At 33.6% G+C, this 21,886-nt stretch overlaps 3 protein-coding genes across 5 annotated transcripts; 1 reads left to right on the top strand and 2 right to left on the bottom strand.

Moving 5' to 3' along the window:
- The first annotated feature begins 3,329 nt into the window (after nt 1–3,329).
- On the top strand, nt 3,330–4,521 carry LOC106398053 (NAC domain-containing protein 1-like). The gene is made up of 3 exons (XM_013838651.1): nt 3,330–3,480; nt 3,594–3,874; nt 4,210–4,521. The coding sequence occupies exons 1-3, from the start codon at nt 3,330–3,332 to the stop codon at nt 4,519–4,521; spliced, it is 744 nt and encodes a 247-aa protein (XP_013694105.1).
- A 5,972-nt stretch (nt 4,522–10,493) lies between these two features.
- Nucleotides 10,494–12,364, bottom strand: LOC106401066 (protein ARV 1). 2 transcript variants are annotated; one of them, XM_013841496.3, is made up of 9 exons: nt 12,128–12,364; nt 11,964–12,011; nt 11,797–11,886; nt 11,663–11,708; nt 11,498–11,559; nt 11,287–11,372; nt 11,094–11,160; nt 10,884–10,959; nt 10,494–10,795 (listed from the first exon to the last, which is right to left on the bottom strand). In XM_013841496.3, the coding sequence occupies exons 1-9, from the start codon at nt 12,218–12,220 to the stop codon at nt 10,644–10,646; spliced, it is 720 nt and encodes a 239-aa protein (XP_013696950.1). In that variant the 5' UTR covers nt 12,221–12,364; the 3' UTR covers nt 10,494–10,643. The 2 variants fall into 2 exon arrangements, with proteins under 2 accessions (XP_013696950.1, XP_013696952.1); XM_013841498.2 differs by lacking the exons at nt 11,498–11,559; nt 11,663–11,708.
- On the bottom strand, nt 11,287–17,767 carry LOC106401064 (B3 domain-containing transcription factor NGA3). 2 transcript variants are annotated; one of them, XM_048757648.1, is made up of 8 exons: nt 17,259–17,767; nt 14,997–17,098; nt 12,128–12,900; nt 11,953–12,011; nt 11,797–11,886; nt 11,663–11,708; nt 11,498–11,559; nt 11,287–11,372 (listed from the first exon to the last, which is right to left on the bottom strand). In XM_048757648.1, exon 2 carries the CDS (start codon nt 16,767–16,769, stop codon nt 15,735–15,737), a length of 1,035 nt encoding a protein of 344 aa, XP_048613605.1. In that variant the 5' UTR covers nt 16,770–17,098; nt 17,259–17,767; the 3' UTR covers nt 11,287–11,372; nt 11,498–11,559; nt 11,663–11,708; nt 11,797–11,886; nt 11,953–12,011; nt 12,128–12,900; nt 14,997–15,734. The 2 variants fall into 2 exon arrangements, with proteins under 2 accessions (XP_048613605.1, XP_048613606.1); XM_048757649.1 differs by lacking the exons at nt 11,498–11,559; nt 11,663–11,708 and having other exon boundaries at nt 12,128–17,098.
- Nucleotides 17,768–21,886: the final 4,119 nt, after the last annotated feature.

Raw genomic sequence — 21,886 nt, 5'->3', positions numbered from 1 at the left:
GAAATTCTTTTTGGAAAACAAAAAAAATTATATTTGAAGTTATTGAATGTTGCGGAGAACTCCGAGTATTATTTTACCATTGATGATAGCAACAGACACCCAAGGTGCGTTGGGCTAGTGGTTTAGTGCTTGGAGTAGGTTCCATTGCACCCCTAGTTCGATTCCCATGGGGAGGGGTGCTTTACGCCATGTTATCGGTATCAGCGCCGGCCGGCCCCGGGCCTGGGGTGGGATTAAGGCCGAAGGCCCGAACCCATCCTAGTCTACAAAAAAAAAAAAAAAAAAAAAAAAAAAAAAAAAAAAAAAAAAAAAAAAATGATAGCAACAGACACGGAATGAATTAGCCACTGGAATTTTATTTATTTATTTAAAACGAGCCCAAAAATAAAAATGATTACATTGGACCCGTAAACCCGACAAAGAGACAGTCGGCGGTTGTGTTGTATTTAGTTATTTAAATTTCGATGCAAAACAGACCCCCAAAAAAACATTGAATCTCCTTTCGATTGGTTCTGCGTTCAACCGAAAATGTTGAAAGACAATCATACAAGTTACAAGCTCAACACTTTAGCATTAAAACTGAGTTTTATATATCTTAGTAGGTAACTTTTAGTTTTCCCAGCTCGATCTGGAGTGATTTTCGTAACTGTTTTTGAAAAAAATCTTCGTGATATTTAATGGAGTAGATGTTTTAAAAAAAGAAGCGTTATACTCTTTTCTCTTGCTTTTCTTTATTCAACTTAGGTTTCAAAAGTGCCTTTTTGGTTTCGTTATCTTTGTTCTTTTTGAAACTAAATGCAATCATATGCGTCCATGTCCACCAATCAATTCCACTACTCTTCATTGCATGTATACCCACTATATCATCTCACTGGGCGAAGGAAAGTAAGTAATAGTATAATTTTTATTAATAAAGAAAAAGTAATTAACAAAGTAAAAGAACTTACAAACCATATCAATCTCGTGTTCTCACTAGTCACCACCTTAAAATTAGTGGTCGTTATTCTCATAGGAACTCCAATCGAATCTATCGAATTGCTCGATATCATTTATTTATTTCTCTTTTACTTTTTGTATGTTGTTATTAATAAAGAGAAATATTATCATAAAGAAGGGATGTAAATAGTTGTAATTCAAAAGATTAAAGCTGATAGAATAAATCGAGGAGACACTAACTTTCTTGTGACACAGTCACAATACATCTCATGAATAGCGGAGATCAAGGTTTTAGCTACTTCCTTCGCTCCTAATACTTTGATAAGAAACGAAAGGGAGTCAAGAGATAAAGGAGGAGTCTTAAAGTGTAAAGAATGGGGTGAGGGTTACTACTCTTTTACCCCAAAAAGATATTGTTTGTTAAAGGACAAAGTATAAACCATTCTGGAAAGTGTGGATGTTTTCTTATATAAATAAAATATTATGTTAATATTTTTTTCTAAACCAGGTATTAGCTTAAGCGATTACAATACTAAAACTGGACCTAAATATGAAATCTAATAAACCAAAGTAAACCGATACCAAACAAAATTTTAAATTCTACGCAGCTTCAATCGTTTTCAAATTTCTGCCATTGTTTCCTCCGGAGATCTTGTTGACCGCTTTCAACATCAGGTGTCTCGAGTTTTTCTAGTCAGCTGCGTCGCGAGTGAGATGGGATTGTTCGACAAACTAAAATCCTTTATTATGATCATTATAAAAATACGAAACCAATATAAGTTATAAATGACTAAAAGTAATATGGTGATTAAATTAATACAAACCACTAAACTACAGTTATATTGACAATCTTACTTCTAAACCCAAATAAAAATCTAGCTATCTAGTGAACACACACATTTTTAAATTATGAAAAGTCAGAATTCAAATCGAATTTTTAAAATTGAATCTTCAGTTGATGGAATCATAACTTGTATTTTGTCTTGTCAATAGTTTTTGTACCAAGAATAACTTCGCAAAAAGTGCAATTCTAACATGCTACGTCACACACCCATTCATACAAATGACATAATCATCCGTTAAATCTCTCTTATAACGGTACAAATAAATTATATTGTGCAGTCGACAAAAATAAAGTTTATACAAGGTCCAAAAAGTGTTACATCTGCAAAATCTAAATGTGAAGTGCTCGAAAACATTGGTGCAGTTTATCATCGGTGCAGTTTACCATGTAACTCCTTCTCGATCCTCCTCAACTTTGCTTTCATCTTTTAGTCTAGTTTCTGGTTTCAATGGTTGTATCAATCTCTGTTTCTGGATGGTGTCCATCACCTCACCAGCATATGGCTCCAGAAAGGTTTCATCATCTTTGCTGGTTTCGTGTACTTTCTTGTTCAAGGCAAAATTCATTTCCCCGATGACAAAAAAAAAAATGTTTGAAAACATATTTTAATCAAATTAACACACAAGTATTGCACTTTCCCTTTTGTGGGGCCACGTTGACCGCATAGCTTGCCAACTAAGTTTTAATTAAATTAAAATTTTCATTTATAATACAGATAAGAGATTAACTAAATTGATTGTTAAAAAGCGTTTCAAAAGAAATATATAACTAAATCGATTAGAAAGAAATTTTTAAAATATCTGTTTTTGAATAATTATATTTCATGTCACTGATTTATTGAATAAATATAATTTCAAGATTATTCATATTTAGTCTTCCCTTAATCATAAATATTTTTAAGAATCTTCTAGAAAATTAGTATAGAAGCTTGTACTGAAGTTATTATCTATTTTTAATCGTCACTTCTATCCATTACATTTTTTTAAGGATACATATATATACATATATGCTTTTAATATCAAAAATTAATACTGATTAAATATAGGCCTTTTATAATATTAATAACCTATTTAAAAAACATTCTCAACGATTAGAGATCAAATAATTTATACTATAATTATACAATAAATTACTTTTCAAAATATTCAAATAGATCAAATATTTTCATTATTGTATTTTTACGTAGTGAGTAATAACACATTTTTAAAATATCATTTAAATCATTATAAAATATTCATATCAAAAAGTAGTTGACAAAAAAAAAATACAACACATGCAAAAAGATAGTATCAATTTTACTAATGTGTATATGTAACACGGATAAAATGTAAAGAGGACTTGTTTAAATTGTGATAACAAATACGTATTTTTGAAGAAATTGTGAAAGAAAATACGTATAGAAATAAATAAAAAAGAGTTGGCTATATAGTTTGAACTCCCCCTGGCTATCAGTTCCACTCTAGCCAACCAAAAAAAAAGCATAAGAGAGAAACCCTGAAAAGGTGAAGCATTATCTCCGATTGTTGTTCCTTTGATTCTTTGAGTGAAAATGGATGGTATTGTGGGGTTTGGATTCCGTCCTACAGATGAGGAGCTGGTCGGTTACTATCTCCATAACAAAATCCTTGGACGGAACTGGCTCGTACAAGAATTCATCAGCGAGGTCAACATCTCTGACTTCGATCCTTGGAACTTGCGCTGTACGTTGTGATTATGTGTTCATTTTCTTCTTTTGTAATGTGTGTGTGTGTGTGTGTGTTAAAGTTGTAACTAACAGCGTCTTTGAGTGTCTCTCTCTCTGTCTCTTTATCAGTCCAATCGAAGGTGAAATCGAGAGACCTTGTGTGGTACTTCTTTTCTCGCAGGGATGCGAATGGGGACAGACAAAACAGGAGAACGAGTTCTGGGTTCTGGAAGATTACTGGAGATCCTGTTGATGTTAAGGATCAGTGGGGAACTTGGTGTGGATTTGCAGGTAAGATTGGTTACAAAAAGGTTTTGGTGTTCCGCATGGGAAGAAGCTCGAGCTCACAGAGCCCCAAATCTGATTGGGTCATACACGAGTATCATTACACTCTCGTGCCAGAAAATCAGGTATTCTTTTCATGTACTCCACTTTGTTAGGTTTCTTTGATACTCCCTCCTAATATAAATGTATGATGTTTTTTTATCTTGTATACAAAAGATGATGGTTTAGGATATAATTAATGCATTTATTTTAAAGTAAAACATAAGTTAAAAAAAAAATTATGAGTGGTGGACTTTTATTGATAAAACCAAAAATTTAAAAATTTAAAATGTATTTAGTGTTTTTAACATGCGTGAAAAGTTTTAAATATCATACATTTGAATACATAGGGAGTACTATTTACATTAGTGTGTGCACTCAATTTCATGTTGATTGTGGAAATTTTTACGTACAACTACAGAGGACCTACGTCATATGCAGACTGGAATATAAGGGTCACGACATGAGCATTCTGTCTTCTAACACAACGGATCCCGTTCCAACTTTTGTCCCCAATGCGGCTAATAGTACTGCATCAGGTTCTGTGGTCAGTCAATCAGTTCAAGGAAATTTAGGATCCTTCAACACTTTCTTTGACTATGATTCAGCAAACCAGGGCCAGTGGTTTAATGGCGACTTTAACCTGGAGCAACCAGTGGTCCCATATGATGATGGTACATATAGGATTTGGGACTACGTGGTTGAAGAGAATTTCAGCCGTTACCGACTTTAACCTGGTTGCAGATGATGAACGATGATGCTAAGCTGTAAAACGAGTGCGATTGAAAAAATGGCTGGAGACGCAATCAATAGTTAGCATGGAGCGCAAGTTTGTAATATTAGATTTCAGACATGTATTCACACTATGTACTACTCTATATACGTACTATCAATTTCCCTATATAAACAATATATCTGCTTTAAAGTAAGACTAAAGATGGCGGTTACAAAAAGAAAGTAAGACTAAAGATGGAATCTTTAAGAATTTAGTACAAAAGGAAATAAAAAAAGATAAAAGACAATATTAAAACCCTAACAGATTTTGGGTCAAATAGAATCGTGATGCCTACGCATCTAGCGTGACAGATGTTAGTAATATTATATACCCCAAGTGCGAAGTTTTGGTTCGAACCCAAGGTGCGTTGGGCTAGTGGTTTAGTGCTTGGAGTAGGTTCCATTGCACCCCTAGTTCGATTCCCATGGGGAGGGGTGCTTTACGCCATGTTATCGGTATCAGCGCCGGCCGGCCCCGGGCCTGGGGTGGGATTAAGGCCGAAGGCCCGAACCCATCCTAGTCTAAAAAAAAAAAAAAAAAAAAAAAAAAAGAAGTTTTGGTTCGGGTTCGACTACACCAATTAATCAGATCAAGAACTGAACTGTACAAGAATAACTATTGATATTAGTATCTAACCATTTTTCTTGCAAATCGATTCGACATTTATCGAACTACTTTTTAAAAAATAAATGAAGATGAAAACAAAACCGGAATCCAATTCACTACACCAGTTTGGTCTTTTTGCAATATCCTAATTAATAAACCGATTTTATAACCTACGTCCACCAAACCCAATCAAACAATCTAAAATCTAAACTATGAGAACCAAATCGACCAGATATCCTACTGGAGACTAACCCAGCCCTTACGCCATTGCTCATCTCTATGATGTGTGGTGTAATACATAATTTCACAACTTTTTAAGTAACATCTTTAAATTATTGAATGAATAACATGTAATTTCTACATGAATTTAAGATGGTTAATTCAATAATAATACAAGATTTTAATCGGAATTTATAGTTTTAACTTATTTTAGTAACTTAGAGATATTCAATTTCTGAAGCTAAAATTTTTATAAGAAAGTAATAGTACCTTTTTCGAAAAAGAAAGCAATACTAGTAAAGAGGTAAACAAAATTTAAAGCGAAAAAAAAATTAAAAGCTAGGAAGACAATGCTTAAGTTTCCAGGGATTGCTTTCTCATTCGCTGGCTCTGTTTCCTAGGCCAATAAACTGTTTTTTTTTAAATCACGTGACTTTGTGATTGCTCATGAATTTCTTCTTAACTATGAAACCTAAAAATCCCCACTGATTTTAATATTTATATATATAAAGAAATGTTCGCCTCTCTCCTGTGAAACCACGTCATCAATTCGTGCGTTCTGGGAGTGACATGAACCCAGCACCTCTAGCACTGGTAATTTCTCTTAGAACCACTAGGCTAAAGTCACTTTTTATAAATATGTGGCCGCGAAAATACTTATTATCATGTCAGCTGGAAGCCCATGCTTCTTCTGCTTGTGGCCAGGGCCGACACTGAACTGACGTCAAGATGAAGATCGTGAAGTTAAAAACTTTGCTCCAAACAGTTTTGCAATGTTTCCAACCTTTATAATTTGATGCATATAATATATATCAAAATACATTTGTTGTACACGCTTTTATTAGTTTTGCTTTTAAAAGAAGGTATTTATAGTTATAAATGTTTTGTGCCAGTGAAGTAATGGTTGAAAAATCTCTATATATATGTCATTTTAAAATAACACTCAACTTTTATATATAGTCAATACATATGTCCATGTTATATTCTAGACTAAATATTTTTTCTTTTAAAAATATAGAAAACAATTTTTTTAGTCTACAAGCAAATGTTGTATAGCAAGTATGCATTATACAAAATAATATATATTTAAAATCCATACACAAAAACAGAAAAGTTGTTATATGCCTCTTTCTGACACATGCACACTCCACTATGAATAAGAATTAAAAAAAACAGTATTTTCATCAAACTTTATCACAAATCCACATTTGTACATCTATAATTATGAGTTGGACAATTAGTTAATTTGATACAATACCAAAGCAAGAATAATCGAAAAACAACTATACCACCGCATACTAATAAGTAAGACATAACAAATAACCAAATTCTTGAATCTTAAAACAAATTTCAACTCGAGCATTTAGTGAATATCAAATTAACTAATATCCCGCCCGTAGGGCGGGCTTACCCTAGTATCTTATATCAATGTGTGTTTATTTCATATTTTTTATAGTTATACGTTCTTTCGATGTAAGCACATATCCTTGTTTTCCCTATAATCCACATTAATGTGACCATTTGTATAAAGGTTTTCGTGTAAATTCCCTATAATATTTAACGTTAGCAGAACAAAGTTTACCCGGAAAAAATGTTACCATAATACATTCGGACCATCTTTAGGGTTCATTGCCTGTTTCAAATGAAACAAAATAAATCCAATGTGTGTTAGAAGAAGTAACTGAACAAATAAATATATGAACATCGATATCAACCTATGTTGCAGCTTTATGTGATCCATATGTATATTCTTTTTGCTTTGTAGTTGATGTGATTTTGTTTTTTTTTTTTTTTGCCAAGAATTTGAATTTCATATAAATATGAGAAGAGTTTGTAAGATTTTACAAAATAGTTAAAGCTAGATGAGGTGCACTTTGGCAAAAAAGGATAAAAACAAAGTGTAACCCATAATAAAAGACTTTCTAATCATTCATCAGCGAATAAAGCATAAGGTTCTTGAAACTCTTCTTGTTGTGCTGTTTCCCCAAGATTGTATCTCTGATATGGCGATCAATGAGCTTATACAACGTTTGAGGTGTAGACGAGATTTCGTCATGCAGACGTTTGTTCCTTCCCCCCCCCCCCCCCCAAGATACTATAGATAGTTGCGTGAGCAACAATTCTTTTAAGTATCAGTGGAGTAGTGGAATCCCTTCGAGATAACCACTCAATAAAAGATGTCCAAGTGATGAAGCATGAGTGAGTATACCCCAATCTACTCAGAATCAAAACCCAAACCTGTTTACTGATATCACAATGCAGGAGCAGATGGTCACGGGTCTCCGGCGCTGAGTCACAGAGGCAACAGTTTGATGAAACCCCAAGGCCCCAGCTTGCGAGCCTCACTCTAGTTGGCTTCCTATCGTTCTGTGCGATCCACATGAGGAAAGCATGTCGAGGAGTTGCCATTTTGAACCATACACTGTTTGACCAAGTGACTGCAGGAGCTCTGTTTCTAATCGCCTCCCATGTTCGAGAGGCAGAGAAGTCATCTAAGTTCTCCCCATCAACGAGCCAGTAAAATACATCCTCAGTTTGTGAGGATGACGACAGATGTATACTCGTGAGATAAATATGGAGGGTCTCTGCAGCAGGCGAGCGCGCACCTCTCAGTCTCCAACCATTTTCATCACAGCTATCAGCAACTGAAGCAAATAAAGGAATTGAGAGCTCACGAGGACCTGTGTCGCCGAATACGTTGATTAAGCGACCTAAAGAGGTCCAGATATCCCACCAAAAGCGTGTGGTTTCACCATTTCCAACCTCTGCTCTCAAGAAGTTTGTAGTTAAAGATCGCAGGTTTAAGAGAGATCTCCATGTCCCTGAACTCGCATTTTTAGCTTCGAGACTCCATAAACTCTCATCTCCAATTCTGTACTTCTTAATCCAAGAAGCCCATAAAGATGGATTAGGGATATATAACCTCCAGATCAGTTTCAGACAGAGGGTCTTGTTCCAAATTTCTAGATTTCTAAAGCCAAGCCCCCCTTCTTTTTTAGGTAAACAGACTGTACTCCACGCAATCTTTGCAACTCCATGATCAGTAACATTTCCAGTCCATAGGAAGCGGGAGCACAAGCTGTAAAAATAAAATGTATTAAATAATTTTTATACTAAAAAAGAAAACACACAATAAGTAGTTAAAACGATATAGAAGTCTCATTCACATAACCGCGTTATTCTCATTCTTCCATTCAAGAAGACAAAGAAAAAGAAGAAAAGATCACAAAGGACAGAATATAGCTCTTAAGGCTGTCAGTGTGGGGACGTCCATGCATCTGAGTGCCCTCCATATCACTTATAGGATTAGTATCCACTTCTCTATTTTTCGATTAACTAATAGAGTAACTAATATACAGTTTATACTTTATAATTTATATGCAAGGCTTCAAACGAATAAATTTAACACTTATATACTAGTAAATAAAATAGACGAAAAAAAAACGCGCCATAACACTGTTCGGTATTCGCGGTTAGATGTGCCTAGACTTTCATCCAAAAGCCCCCACTCGAGAGTCCACCCCCTGCATGGTTTTTCTTCTGCCTGAGTGGGAATCAACTACTTTTGATTGGGAATCTTTCTCTTTATTGTATAGTCTATACTTTATTGTATTTTTCAAACATTTTGTCTATTAACCAGATGCAAAGTTATAACTTTAAACAAAAAATTACAAAAATTATTTCAAAATAATATCAGAGAAGGATGATGATGACTCTTCTAGTGATCCAAATGTTAAGTTATAACTTCATAATAAATTAACATGTTTCCCACCAACAAATAGAAAGCACTGACTTTTCTCATCGTTTGAGTTGTATGGGGTACTTAACTAATACAATAATTGCTCGTTAAAATTTTTTTTTTGCATACAACAATGTTAAATTTGAAGTTAAAATCAGTTTGAAGGTCTGTTTTAGTTAAATCTATGAACGCTTAGTGGTATGGTCACGCTTCCTTGTCCAAAAAGGAAGTGAACAAAAGGTAACTCATTCTCGTCGGTTGGTGGGCACTTATCAAGAGTAGGGCTGGGTAACTAATCCTAAATACTTTGAAGAAACAGAGTTCTAACAAGTGTCTCTCTGTCCATAGATGACAGCATCACCATTGCTAAAAGCTGATACTAGATTTTCTTATGCATAAAATACTCATATAAATTAATATTGCAATTAAGTTTTTAATTGAAAAAGTTAAATTAATGATATAATGACGCATGTCAAACAAAACTTTTAAACTTATGCGAAGTGTTTTCAAATAAAAAAGTCTGATTCTCTCTTAATTTGTATTTAATTTCTTTATTGCTAACCTGAAAAAATCAGTGAGAACACATCCGATGAGAATTCGATGAGAACACATCCAACTAGTCTAATTTAGTTATACTAAAAAAGAGTTCTTTTTGTACCCCAATTAAACCCGACAAAAATCAAAATGACCTGGAAAGCACAACAATCCATAGAGAACAAATATGCCGTTATTTTCTTACAACAAAGATTCAAAAGACAATTGTTTTTTTTCTTCATTTAACTTTATTTTTTGCAACCATATCTCTCTTTTTTTGTAACACAAATATCATTGCAAACTTAAATCCCTGTCGGGTTCAATACAATACAGTTAGACCATATAACTCTTTCTTTTCTCAATTTTAAGGGTTATATATATTATATATATATATATATATATATTTGATTTAGTTTTAAATTGGGTTTCAAGTAAACCAAATTGACATCTCTACAATTAACAAAATGTTGGGTTATCTTACAAATTTATATTCTGAAAATAATTTATTTTCTTTATAACAGTTCATAATGTCCGGACTTCTTTTTCTTTACAATATTATATAGGTTTGGATTTAAGGTATTTTGAACTTAAAAATAGTTTAGAATTGTTGTTGGTCTTCCGGATCGGTTGTAGGGGGAGGTTAACTATATAGTTTGAAAAATCGAAATTCAATGGCCTCCGGCCGGATGCGGTCAACTCCGGTAGACTTTCCGGTTCGTCCTCAAGATCGATTTTAAGTCATTACTCATTGGCTATTGGCAGAAAGGACCAAGAGAGAGTAATGCGCTGAGAGTAAATTTGGGTAGGCCTGAAAGTTTTAATATGCAGTAAATATCCTTGCTAAAGGCCCGATTTAACTTTCACATGGGCCAACATATAATTGGGTACATAGATATTCAATACATGTCGAGTGATATATTGCAAACTGCAATGTCATCTTTTATTCTAAAACAAAAGATTACAATGGAAGATGATGGTGGGATCATAAGATTCTGAACAAAGAAGACAGATGAACAATGGATCCAAATTGTGTGAAGAATGTTGTTGGCTCAAAGATCTGACCCGCCAAGAATCTAACTGTGTGCGCGATTAAGCATACAACTATGCATCTGCTCGTGGATGATTCAGTCATCACTGGTTTTGAACACGAAACAAAGTGTTTGAGGTTCCAAAACAACAAAATAACTGGTCTTGATCAATCAATCAAAATTGAAAATCTGACCTTTAAGAGCCATGGAGTTGGATGTTAAGACAAGTATATCTATAATGAAAATCACTGACACTGGAAACTCCCATACCTGTAATAAACAAGGTTCTGACATTTTAAGCAAAGAGGCATGAACACAGAGAGAGCATGATTATGAAAAAGCACAAGAGGTTTGGTACTCCGATTTTAGAGCTTAAGTGAGGGGAGGTAAAAGCTACAACATACCAGCATCGCTAGCAGAAAGATCTTGAAGTAACTTGAGATTAATATCCCCAAAGGAATCTCTCTTTTTCTGCCAAATGTCGACAAAATAATACAGAAATCAATGCTCCATGGAATGTTTTAGATACTATCCCGAAAAAGTATAAATGTTTGGTGAAGGGCGGCTCATAATAAGACTGAAGAATGAAGGAATCACCTGGAAACTTCATGTAGCAAAACCTTAGCAGCAATGGCAAAAGAGAAGAGAAATGCAAGATTTGTAGACAGGACGTCGACTAGAACCTGTTACATGCAACAAAAAAAAACATTGTCCTATACTTTCTCAATAACCATAAGAGGAAAAAGAGAACAATAATTCTAATACGTCTACAAAAGGATATTAAAAAAAAAGAAGAAGATCCAACAACCTTCATAGTTATCAGAACCAAGCTCGAATGCTCATGAGTTCTTTTCAGTAGCAAGCTTCTATCTTTGATGAGTAGTTTAAGGCTTTTCAAATAAGGTTGATGTATAAACACCACTAACTAACAACATATGGTCTGATAGTAAAAGAGCAAGACACAAAAGGATACAAGAGTCTAGAAGAAGATAAGCAAAGACCAACTTCCACAACAGATGCTGCAACAAAAATAGCCTGATAAAATCTTTTTGTATTCTTTTAACAATGTATGAATGAAATCAAGAGCTGGATATCAAAACAATTTACCTGAATATTAACAGTTTCTTGATTAATTTCATTGTAGAGGACGTGCCTATATACTTTAGGTCTGTGGAGAACTAAATCGATGAAAATAATCTGCCAAATTAATCAAATTTTTAGATTCCCCAAAATGAATAGAAACTCCAAATATGGAAACTTTACCCGTTACCCACCATGCGTTCACACTCGATGTATTCGTCTGCGACTTCCTTGCAGTTTCCCTAAAAAGAAAACATTTGTGTAAGTTTCGAAACAAAGATGGAAACTTTAGAGAAAGAAAGAACAATTAAAAAAAAACCCTAATTTTAAAGTTAAAAGAGGATTCGTAAAAGCTTACGCATTTCATTAGACGAATGTTGCCCGGAGAGTATTGAATGAACAATGACTTAACCCTTAACCCACATCCCACGCATCTGTATTCACTCGCCATTGCTCTCCCTCTCTCTCTCTCTCTTTCTTTCTTTCGAGACGAAGCGAAGCAATTCGAATCCGAGACCGGGTTCGGATCCAGAGTCCGGATCAGGATCTGGGGGACTTGTTTCAAACCTTAATGGGCCTATATATGGGCCTACTTTTTAAGTATAAACAAGAGTTTCGGAGCCCAGGCTAAAATATCATTACATACGTCTACAGAATCAACATTATTATCTATTAATAAAAACTCTGTGTCCTGTGACCTAACATTTTAAAATGCGTAGATCCATAAACTGAAACGAATAAAAAGATACTGTTATTACTTTAGTAGCAACACATAGACTTTATAGTTTACACATCTTACTAAACTTATTTAACGATATATTCTTAAATCCGAATTATTGCAATTGGTCAGACCTGATGAAAAGTCTACTGGTTTTCATTACTTGCTATATCGTAGTATTTGTTTTTCAGATATAATTCATGATTTGCGGTGCACAAGTTTATAAAATAACCTTTATATTGCATTTCAACAATGATGAAGTTTATATAATTAACCAAGAGCTCGTGGCCTAGTGCTATTGGAACTCCGGCTGGAGTGCCCGCCCTGGGTTCGAGTCGCCTTAGCCACCTTTCCGCCTATAACCGTGCGTGCCCAGATGGAAGACCTCGTGGGGATTAGTTTGGGCTTACCGCCTGAGAACCCCACGGTCATCAAAACAAAAAAAAAATGTTTATATAATTGGATTAAATAGGAAAAACTAGAGGGATCTTCGATTTTTCTACACCACAACAGAATGTCAAAGAATAAACAATCTCTTCTTCTTTGTTTAATCAACATGGCTGCACAATACAAGCTTTAAAATGAGGCTTAAATCAAATAGTCACCCTTCAAAACACAAGTATCCATTAAAAATGGAATGGTACATCTAAATATGAAATTATTAAGTTTTATTCATGTTCGGAACTACGCTAGTCGGGCAGCAATCCTGGGCCAAGCGAGTTACCGAAAAATCGGGGATTAAGCGGAGTATACGCGGGAACTAGTTTTATACGTTTTAAACTATAAATATATGTATATATACTAATACATGTGAATGTTTAACGAATAATCAACATAGTTCAGTGGTTTGCGTAGCAATTGTTGCAGCAAGAGGTATGGTTTTTGATTCTACTCTGATGCAACTTTTCTTTTATATAAGAAAGGGAAGAATCCATTAACCCCAGTACGAAGTTTCCTTATCATCATCAATCATGCCTATAAAAAACCCTAACCGGCCTACATATTTCCTGTCTCTTTTAGGTTAGGAATCTAACGAGAATGAATTGTTTATTTAACTCAACAATAATTGTAGCATGTCATTTATTCTCTTTATCCTTACACAACTAGTTACCTAGCTAGCGATATATTACAATATTTTGTGCTTTAGTCATTTTCATAATTTTTTAATTCCATTCATGCTTTTCTCTAATAATCCTCTTTAATAGTTTTATTTCACTGCATCTTCTTTTATATGAAATCTTTTGAATATAAATATTATACTTTTGACAACTATGCACAAACCTTTTGAGACATATCTATCTATTCAATACATAGACTATTTGGAATACGTATTTATATATTCCATTCCATCATTTGCTTGTAAATGTGTTTATACTTTATATGTGTACACCTTTGTAACTTTGTTCCCCTATTTATTGAAGATATGTGAAGCTAGCTATACACATAAATTAATCCATATATATATTATAGTCGCCATATATGTCTATCTTACGTACCGTTTGATGTTCACTGTCCCAGAGTACTTATACACACACACACTTAATCCCATTTCTGATCCTCAGTGTATATGGTACTTATAGAAAGTTATGTTTAAACATGTATCATATCTAGGATCATTCGCTCACAAATGATACAGACACGTATTCCGGACGCATTCGCTCAAATTTCCGGACGTATTTGTACCTACATGTACGTATTCGCATAATTATAGTAAACATGCCCACAATATATGTACGTATAAAAGGCACGAAGCATGATCTAGGAACTGGTAGTTAATTAGCATGTTGTATACAGGGGCGAAGCTAGAATAATTTTTAAATGAGTACACTATTGCTAAATACTATAACTAAGATAAAAAGAGGCATCGAACTTGAATAATTATGGGTGCATACCTTGACCTTTTCCATTTCATTCACCAAAGTTTAATGATTTTGTATAGAAAATTACAAATAGTAAAATTAGTGTGGGTGCACGTGCCCCCAGATCTACCAACCTGCCTTCGCCCCTGGTTGTATATGATCATATTTTTACTATAAATCTATAATTATGCATGTACAAAGTTCTGTAGTCAAGAAATTAGTAGTCGTACATGACACTATAAACACGTACCAACGAATGAATATTGCTATAATCAATTGAGAATCTTAGGATGGAAACTGTATTCTCTAAGGACTACATGCAAAAGTTTCATAAAACTATTTATACATTCATGAGTAAGTACTATGTATGTATAGGGTGGCTACATATATATTTATTTATTTATTCGAAGGCATATATAGTAATTACTTGACAAATGATTTAGGGTTCTAGCGTTCTAAAAGAGCTTGTGAGTTTGTGAGATCTACGAGATACCTGATTTGGTAAACATCACTTCAACTTACAATCCAAACCAAACAAAGATATATATTGACCAACGGTTAATAATAAAACAAGAATCTCGAATTAGAAAAAGGAGAAATTAATGAATCTGTGATCATAAAAAGTCAAACAATGTGAAAACATATCATACCTTTTGTTTTTATATAATATAAATTGAATTACTAAATGGATCAGTCAGTCCTTCCATAGCTAGCTTCTCTTTATTTTCTCTGCCCATAACCTGCAAAAATCTCTTTAACCGAGTAAAATTGCAAGAGTAACCAAACAAACAAAATAGGACCATTAGAGAGAGAAATAAAGAGAGGCATTTTTGGACCTGCCCATTAGCTTAGAATGTACCATGAAACACTTTGTCAGTATAGGGAGATAGGCACAGAGAGTACAATTCATGAAATTTATAAGTTTGTTTCCCACCCATCATTTTTAAACTCGAACTAAATTTTAAGAAAAAAAAAGAGATGATGAACACTGTTTGATTGGTGAAATGCCATAGCTAAAGAGTGAAGGCAGTTTCACAAATTGCCAAGTAGTAAGATTAGTGTATAATTTGTGAAGATGACTGGTAAACAAAGAATTTTATCGAAGAATATGGAGACGATTAAACGAAGTTTGAGACATGTCAACATGTTATTTTATGTAAACAATATTTATAAATAGGTTTCTATATACAAATGTTTAAAATATGCGAGTTTCAACGTGGTGACAAAAGCCTAGTGATGAACATCAAGAAACATGTAGAGAAAAAAACTCATAATAATAATAAAAACGAAGAGATCTTTCTTCCCCTTACTAGCTGGAATCTAACTCCAATTTGAAAATTAACTAATGTAGTAGAATAAAGAAAGACAAGAGAGGATGATGAAGCTCATCATGGACTGAAATCTAGAGAAAACGAAGACTTCCCTTTCTTAGCAAATTGATCATCATCACCATCATCATGATCATTCGATAAATTGAATCTGAGAGCTGACGAAGAAGAAGCACCCATTTCTCCACGTGGCACCAACAAAGACTCATCATGTTGATCATAGTCGTTACCACATTCCATATTCACCCCAAAGAGCCTTAATCTCTTTCCCGCCGTAGAAGGAGGCGGAGGAAGCGGCGGTGGCAACATCATCACCGGAGGTAATCTCCCGGGAACTACAGGGATTGACTCTATAACCAACGGCTCTGGTCCAACAATGCTTCTCTGATCCAACGGTGACCCCGTGTAGTAAGCTAAATTCCCATAACCATACCCTACAAACTCTTGACGCTGATTGTTATAATAAGAACGTTGGTGGTTTCCGATGTTCAAGCTCCGTTGAATAGGGACAGAACTATATTCCGGCAACGGATGAAATCTGTTGGAATATTGAGAAGTTGTCGGAAAATTGAAATTGAAACCGTAATTACCAAACTGATGTGCTTGAACTAGGCTCATGTCCGGTCTGTGCCTCCAGTCGATGTAGAGTTTAGATCTTTGGGACTCATCTCCGATACCTCGTTGGAAAGACACGATGTCTCCAGCGTCGAGCTTTTTCTCTTTTACGAAACGGCTCCATCCTTTGGTCATCACGTAGCTCTGGCTTGAGTTCCAGTACGAGTAACGAAATCTCCACATCTTGCCGTTTCTGTCTTGGAAGTTCAACAGCGTGCCGTTTTGGTTGTTTGTTGAGTCTAGTGGAAAATACCTCTCCGCGTGTTGTTTAGGGATTACTAGTCGGTTGAGTTTTCCGACGTCGCTGGGTGTTACCACTTTGTCGAACATGTGTTCTTTTTCCGGCGGCGGGATCATCATCATCGGGAAGTTAGTGTTGTTTGCGGTGCCGGAGCTACTGCTTGCTCCGATGTTGGAGGCTAACTCTTGGTCTTTGTCTTGTTCTTGGTCGGAGCTGGTCGGAGCTAGGGATAGATCCATAAGGTATTATATGATTTTCCTTGGAGAAATCTTGATTTTGGCTAGGTGGTTTCTTGAATCAAGATATTAAACCTTTTTAGTTGTTGTTCTTGCCAAGCTCCTTATCTTGAGATTTATGAGATGGATCTTAATTATTGATTCTTGATCAAGAATAATACCTCCTTGTTCTTGTTCTTGTTCTTGGACTCAATCTTTCTTCCTTTTCTTGAGATGTTTCTTAGTGAATCTTGATGATGATTAAATCTTTCCCTTGCTGTTCTTGAATTGATGAATTGTAGCTGTAGTTGTTCATAGTCATTGATGATGATGATGATGACGCAACTCGAGATCTTCAACATGCATTAGATGGATAATATTAAGAGACCAAGCGAAACGAAAATTCAACCACAGTTATCAAAGGGATATATGAAATAATGAAAAAAAAAATCAAAGAATATATTAAAAGAAGGGAAGAAGAAAAAAATAATTAAAGTTCTGGTGTGGTCTCACCTTATAATATGAGAGAGAGAGGTTGAAATTGAAGTTGTCTTTCTCTTCTTGGTTCTCTTTGTTCTCTTTGCTTTCTTCTTTCACCACAAAATTTAGGGGAATATGAAAACCCTAGAATTCAAACCAAACTGTATACATATATGACTATCTTCGCGTTGACTCTCAAATGAATTCAAGGAAAGAGAAAAATATCAAAGCAAATCGGGACTTGGAACTCAAAATGGATTCTTGCCAAACAAGAGGATCTCTCTCTCTATCTCTTTAGAGGATGGAGAAAAAAATGGTGGCTTGAGATTCTTGACAGAGTTTCAAGACTTAAGAGAGAGATTGGTACCGAGTAATGCGTAGGGGCCCATGAATGATATGGTTCGGGTCATGTGAGCTTTTTGTCCTTTTCATTAGGCTTCGAGTTAGCTCTCTGTATTGAAATTTCGAATCTCTATGTACATGTGCTTATATGTGTGTAGATGTAAGTTGTACACGTACGAAGTGTTATTGTTTGAAATTCCATCAACATCTTTTTTTTAAACGAATATCTATATGTATTTACCTTCTTCATTGGTGGCTATTTTTTTTTTGTTCACAAGTTTTTTTGGTTAAAACATTAGCTAAAGGAATTTAAGCTTACATCTCTCTATAGATTTTTGTAAGTTAGCACTAGTCAAAATGATTCCAGTATATATACAGAAAAGAAATACGCATTTTCCATGTAGAGAAAAAAAGTACAAAACATGCGTTTGATCACATTAAATTAAATATAATCCTCACCTACTATTCCAGTTGTTGGCATATCATGATTACTTGAACATGTGTATGCATACATACATAGTTACATACACTATAACGCTCTGATCGTATCTATTTACCTTATATCTTCCGACTTATTCAAAATTTCTGGATTTCACCCTCATCCAACAATTTATACATTACTCCGGAAAAACTTAAAAACCAAATATTGGCTGGTGTTATAAATCATTTATAAAAACTATATGATATTACAATTATAGCATTTTCTAAAAACATCCCGACTGGTGATTAAAAAAATGTTCTGTGAAATTTAACACACACAATATTAGGAAAAAGCATAAAATACATGTAATGCTATAAATAAGAAAACATCTGCGATCATAATTTTTTGGTTGTTCATGTATCCTATCTAACAAAATTATTTATAACATAACACTCATAATTTATCAAATTCTGCGATATCGATAAATCGTAGAAGACACTTGTATCAAAATCAACCGTTTGATAATCTGATTAAAACCGTGTACTGTTAGTCCATAAAACAATCAGTTGAAATCTCTTAAACATATATCATATAGAGGAGCTATGTGCAAATGTAAATGTTTTTACGCTCAGTAATAAAATCAATTCACTTATCATGCCAGTAAAAACAATGATGAATTTAAATCTTTAGTTAAATAAAAAACAATGATGAATACATAGCAGTAATACTATAATAACTCTAGGTTTCTTTTCGAACTTTGTTTAGCATTATCTTGTCAGAGCAAGTCACGTGGATTATCGGTTTAATACTGTTATGAGAAGGAATTAAGTAATGGAGATTTGTTCCAAAAACAAAAGATTTGATAATCTCTATGTAAGAAAACCATATAACTAATTTCGCATATTAACTGTGCAATTATTTACAGATCACAAGGGAGGGGTTGGTTTGGTTGCTGATGTGTTTTTGTGGTCCAAAATTTTATACATATACACCAATCACAAAAAACAAAACTGTAAATAAGGAATTACATAAGTATATAATTGGTATGTGTATGCCAAATATATTCAGAGCAAGTCGATATATTACGAGCTAGGATTGTTTTAGGCTCATCACCGGGAAAATTATATACGTTATTTAAAAAAATATTAAATAACTGATCTGGAGAAACTAACAAAAAAATTACAAATGATGTAAAATACATAATTTGATCGCGATAACTAACCTTGAATCCTTGATTAGTTAATAACTATACTTAATTAACAACCAAAATATTTTATTATTTTATTTATGTGTCTTAACCATCAACATCCATAACAAGAGCGTTTGATGTTTTGAGACAGCAAGAAAATATCCAATTCTGTCACACCTGGTCAGATAATATCCAAGTCATTAAACTGCGTAATTGTTTATTATTTATTTGTGATATATGGTATACATGTCATCAGTACATTAGTCAAAAGATATGAATTAATCGATAAGCACGTGCAGAAAAGTATATAATGAGTAGGTGATACTTTAAACTTGCGTTTCAAACACGACCGATCTTGTATTTGACGAATCGCCAATTATCATAATTTGTCTCTCTTTTTTTTTTGAGAAAAATTATCATAATCTGTTTTCAGCCTATAATGTAACTATATTGTTCTTTTGTTGAAGATATTATACTACATTTTAGAAACTAATCACTTACCTTCATTTTATTTTTAGCCTTTTTTTTTAGGCAACTGATAAATTTCATAAACTTAAAATGTTTAATACAAAGTAGGAGAGCCAAGAAGATGAGCAGATTTTGCTAAAGAGGCCGCTCGACCATTACATGATCTCAAAACATGAGAAAAAATGATGAAATAAAAAAACATGGATATAAATTTAATATTCCTCATAACTTCAAAGAGCTCTACAGAAAATGAATTTGAATTGATAGCTCTAATGAGTCCAAGATTGTCGGATCGAATCCAGACGTTAGAAGATCCGTGCTGCCGCACTGTGATCAAGACTTCTCTCAAAGCCAAGGCTTCAGCCATCAGGAGTGAAGCTACAAACTCTGCTCGTGCTTGAGTTAGGTGTTTTATCTGGACATTTGTTCATTTTTTCAGATAAAAAAGAAACAAGTTAACAACCACTATAAAACCGAATTCCAGATTTAATATAACTTTCAGTCCACTTTCGCTTTGATATTCAATTGTAATATATATATATATTTTTAATATATTCAATTGTAATATATTTAGTCTGCAATTACATTAATTTTTAATTTAGTTTTTACCTTTTTAATTTGGTTCATATTCAGTTCTAGTGTGTTAGATATTGTAAAATGTTCATATTTTCCGTATTCAGTTTTTATACTAATACCATCTAGAACGCGAATAGATCATGATGATCGTCGAGAAATTATGAGTCTGTTAATATAAATGGCATATACATAACTATGAATTATGGCTCGGAAAAGTTAGACTGCAAGCATCCGTCACTCTTTAATTTAAATACAGAGCTAAAAAGAAGATGCAATTTATTGAGCTTTTTGCTATTTACCGAACTGCAACAGCTAAAAGGGACCTCTCTACCCATAATCTCTCATTTGCAACTATTTTATTAAAGAAAACAAGAGACAAAACCCTTTATAGATTATATTAAGGAATATAAATCGTTTTAATTAATTAGCCAATTCTATTTATATATCTAGCAGAAACTTTTTTTTTATTTAATCTAAACCAATTTTAACTTTAAAATTTATTACCAATTTAAAATTGCAATGAAGTTACTATATATAAAAATTAATACGCCTTCGTGTAAAAAGGACATAAAGCATTTTTGAAACCTTTTATATTATTTAGCACAAGTTTTTTATTATAGTTATTGTTGATTAGCAGTATGCGGCATACCGACATACTAGTTATTAAGTAGTGAAGTAAAATTAGGAACATACAAAAACAAAACCTATAGTTTAATTCTTAAAGGAGTAGATTGAAGACAAATATATATAATCAAATCTAAAAGCTACAAATCATTTTCAAAAATATATGTATGCTAAAGTTTTATTTATATTACTTATTTGGATATCCAAATTTTAGAATAACACATACCCAATTGTAATGTAAAAAGATAATTTAATTATCAGTATCCGATGATCAAAACCTTCAAATCCTAAGTCATTAGTCACTTAATTAGAGTATATCGTACTAACACCCTAGTTGTATCCGGTACAATTTCTCATAAACTTAGTCAAATTCTACTCACTAGCTAATTAGATATGACATAAATACGAGATGTATTGTATAGAATTTGTGTTAAGCGATTAAACTAGGGTTGGATTTAAAGGAGAAGCAAACATAAATGATAAGGGTAACGAGAAGGTGAAGTGTTACAATTTCACAGCAGTAAACATGGAATAGAGTAAGGACCACCCCTCTCTCTCTCTCTCTCTCTCTCTAGAGTTTGTCCCAAACAGCCTCACATTTTTGCATCCCCACTCTTCTCGATCTCTTTCACACCTATTTTCTTTATATATTTTTTGTATGTGTGTTTTAATCAACTCGGATGAGGAACTAGGCCCCTTGGGATTTTTATTGAATTTTAACTTTTCTAAACTACGCACTGTCCTGTAGCCATTTTTGAAATGCTAAGAACTTGGTCGTTTTTAAAGCTGATCTGACAAAAAAAAGCAAGGTATGTGATGTAGTGGGGCTTAATTGTCATAAATACCATCTCAATCGTTGATCAACTATTAAAATCATTTTATGATCTTTAATTTAATTTAAGGAAAGAAATAAAAAGGAATTTTTAATTTAATAAATGTAAGTTGATAACCAATACTAAAGGTAAAAAAAAATCAACACGATGTATACTTTAGTAGATATCAAGTTGGGTAATTTTTTAAATTAAAGTACCATATTTTATT

This window comes from Brassica napus, chromosome C5, assembly GCF_020379485.1.
Source record: "Brassica napus cultivar Da-Ae chromosome C5, Da-Ae, whole genome shotgun sequence".
In the NCBI taxonomy this organism is placed as follows: Eukaryota; Viridiplantae; Streptophyta; class Magnoliopsida; order Brassicales; family Brassicaceae; genus Brassica; species Brassica napus.
Note: the sequence above shows the minus strand (reverse complement) of the source record. Positions and strands in the feature narration are given on the sequence as shown.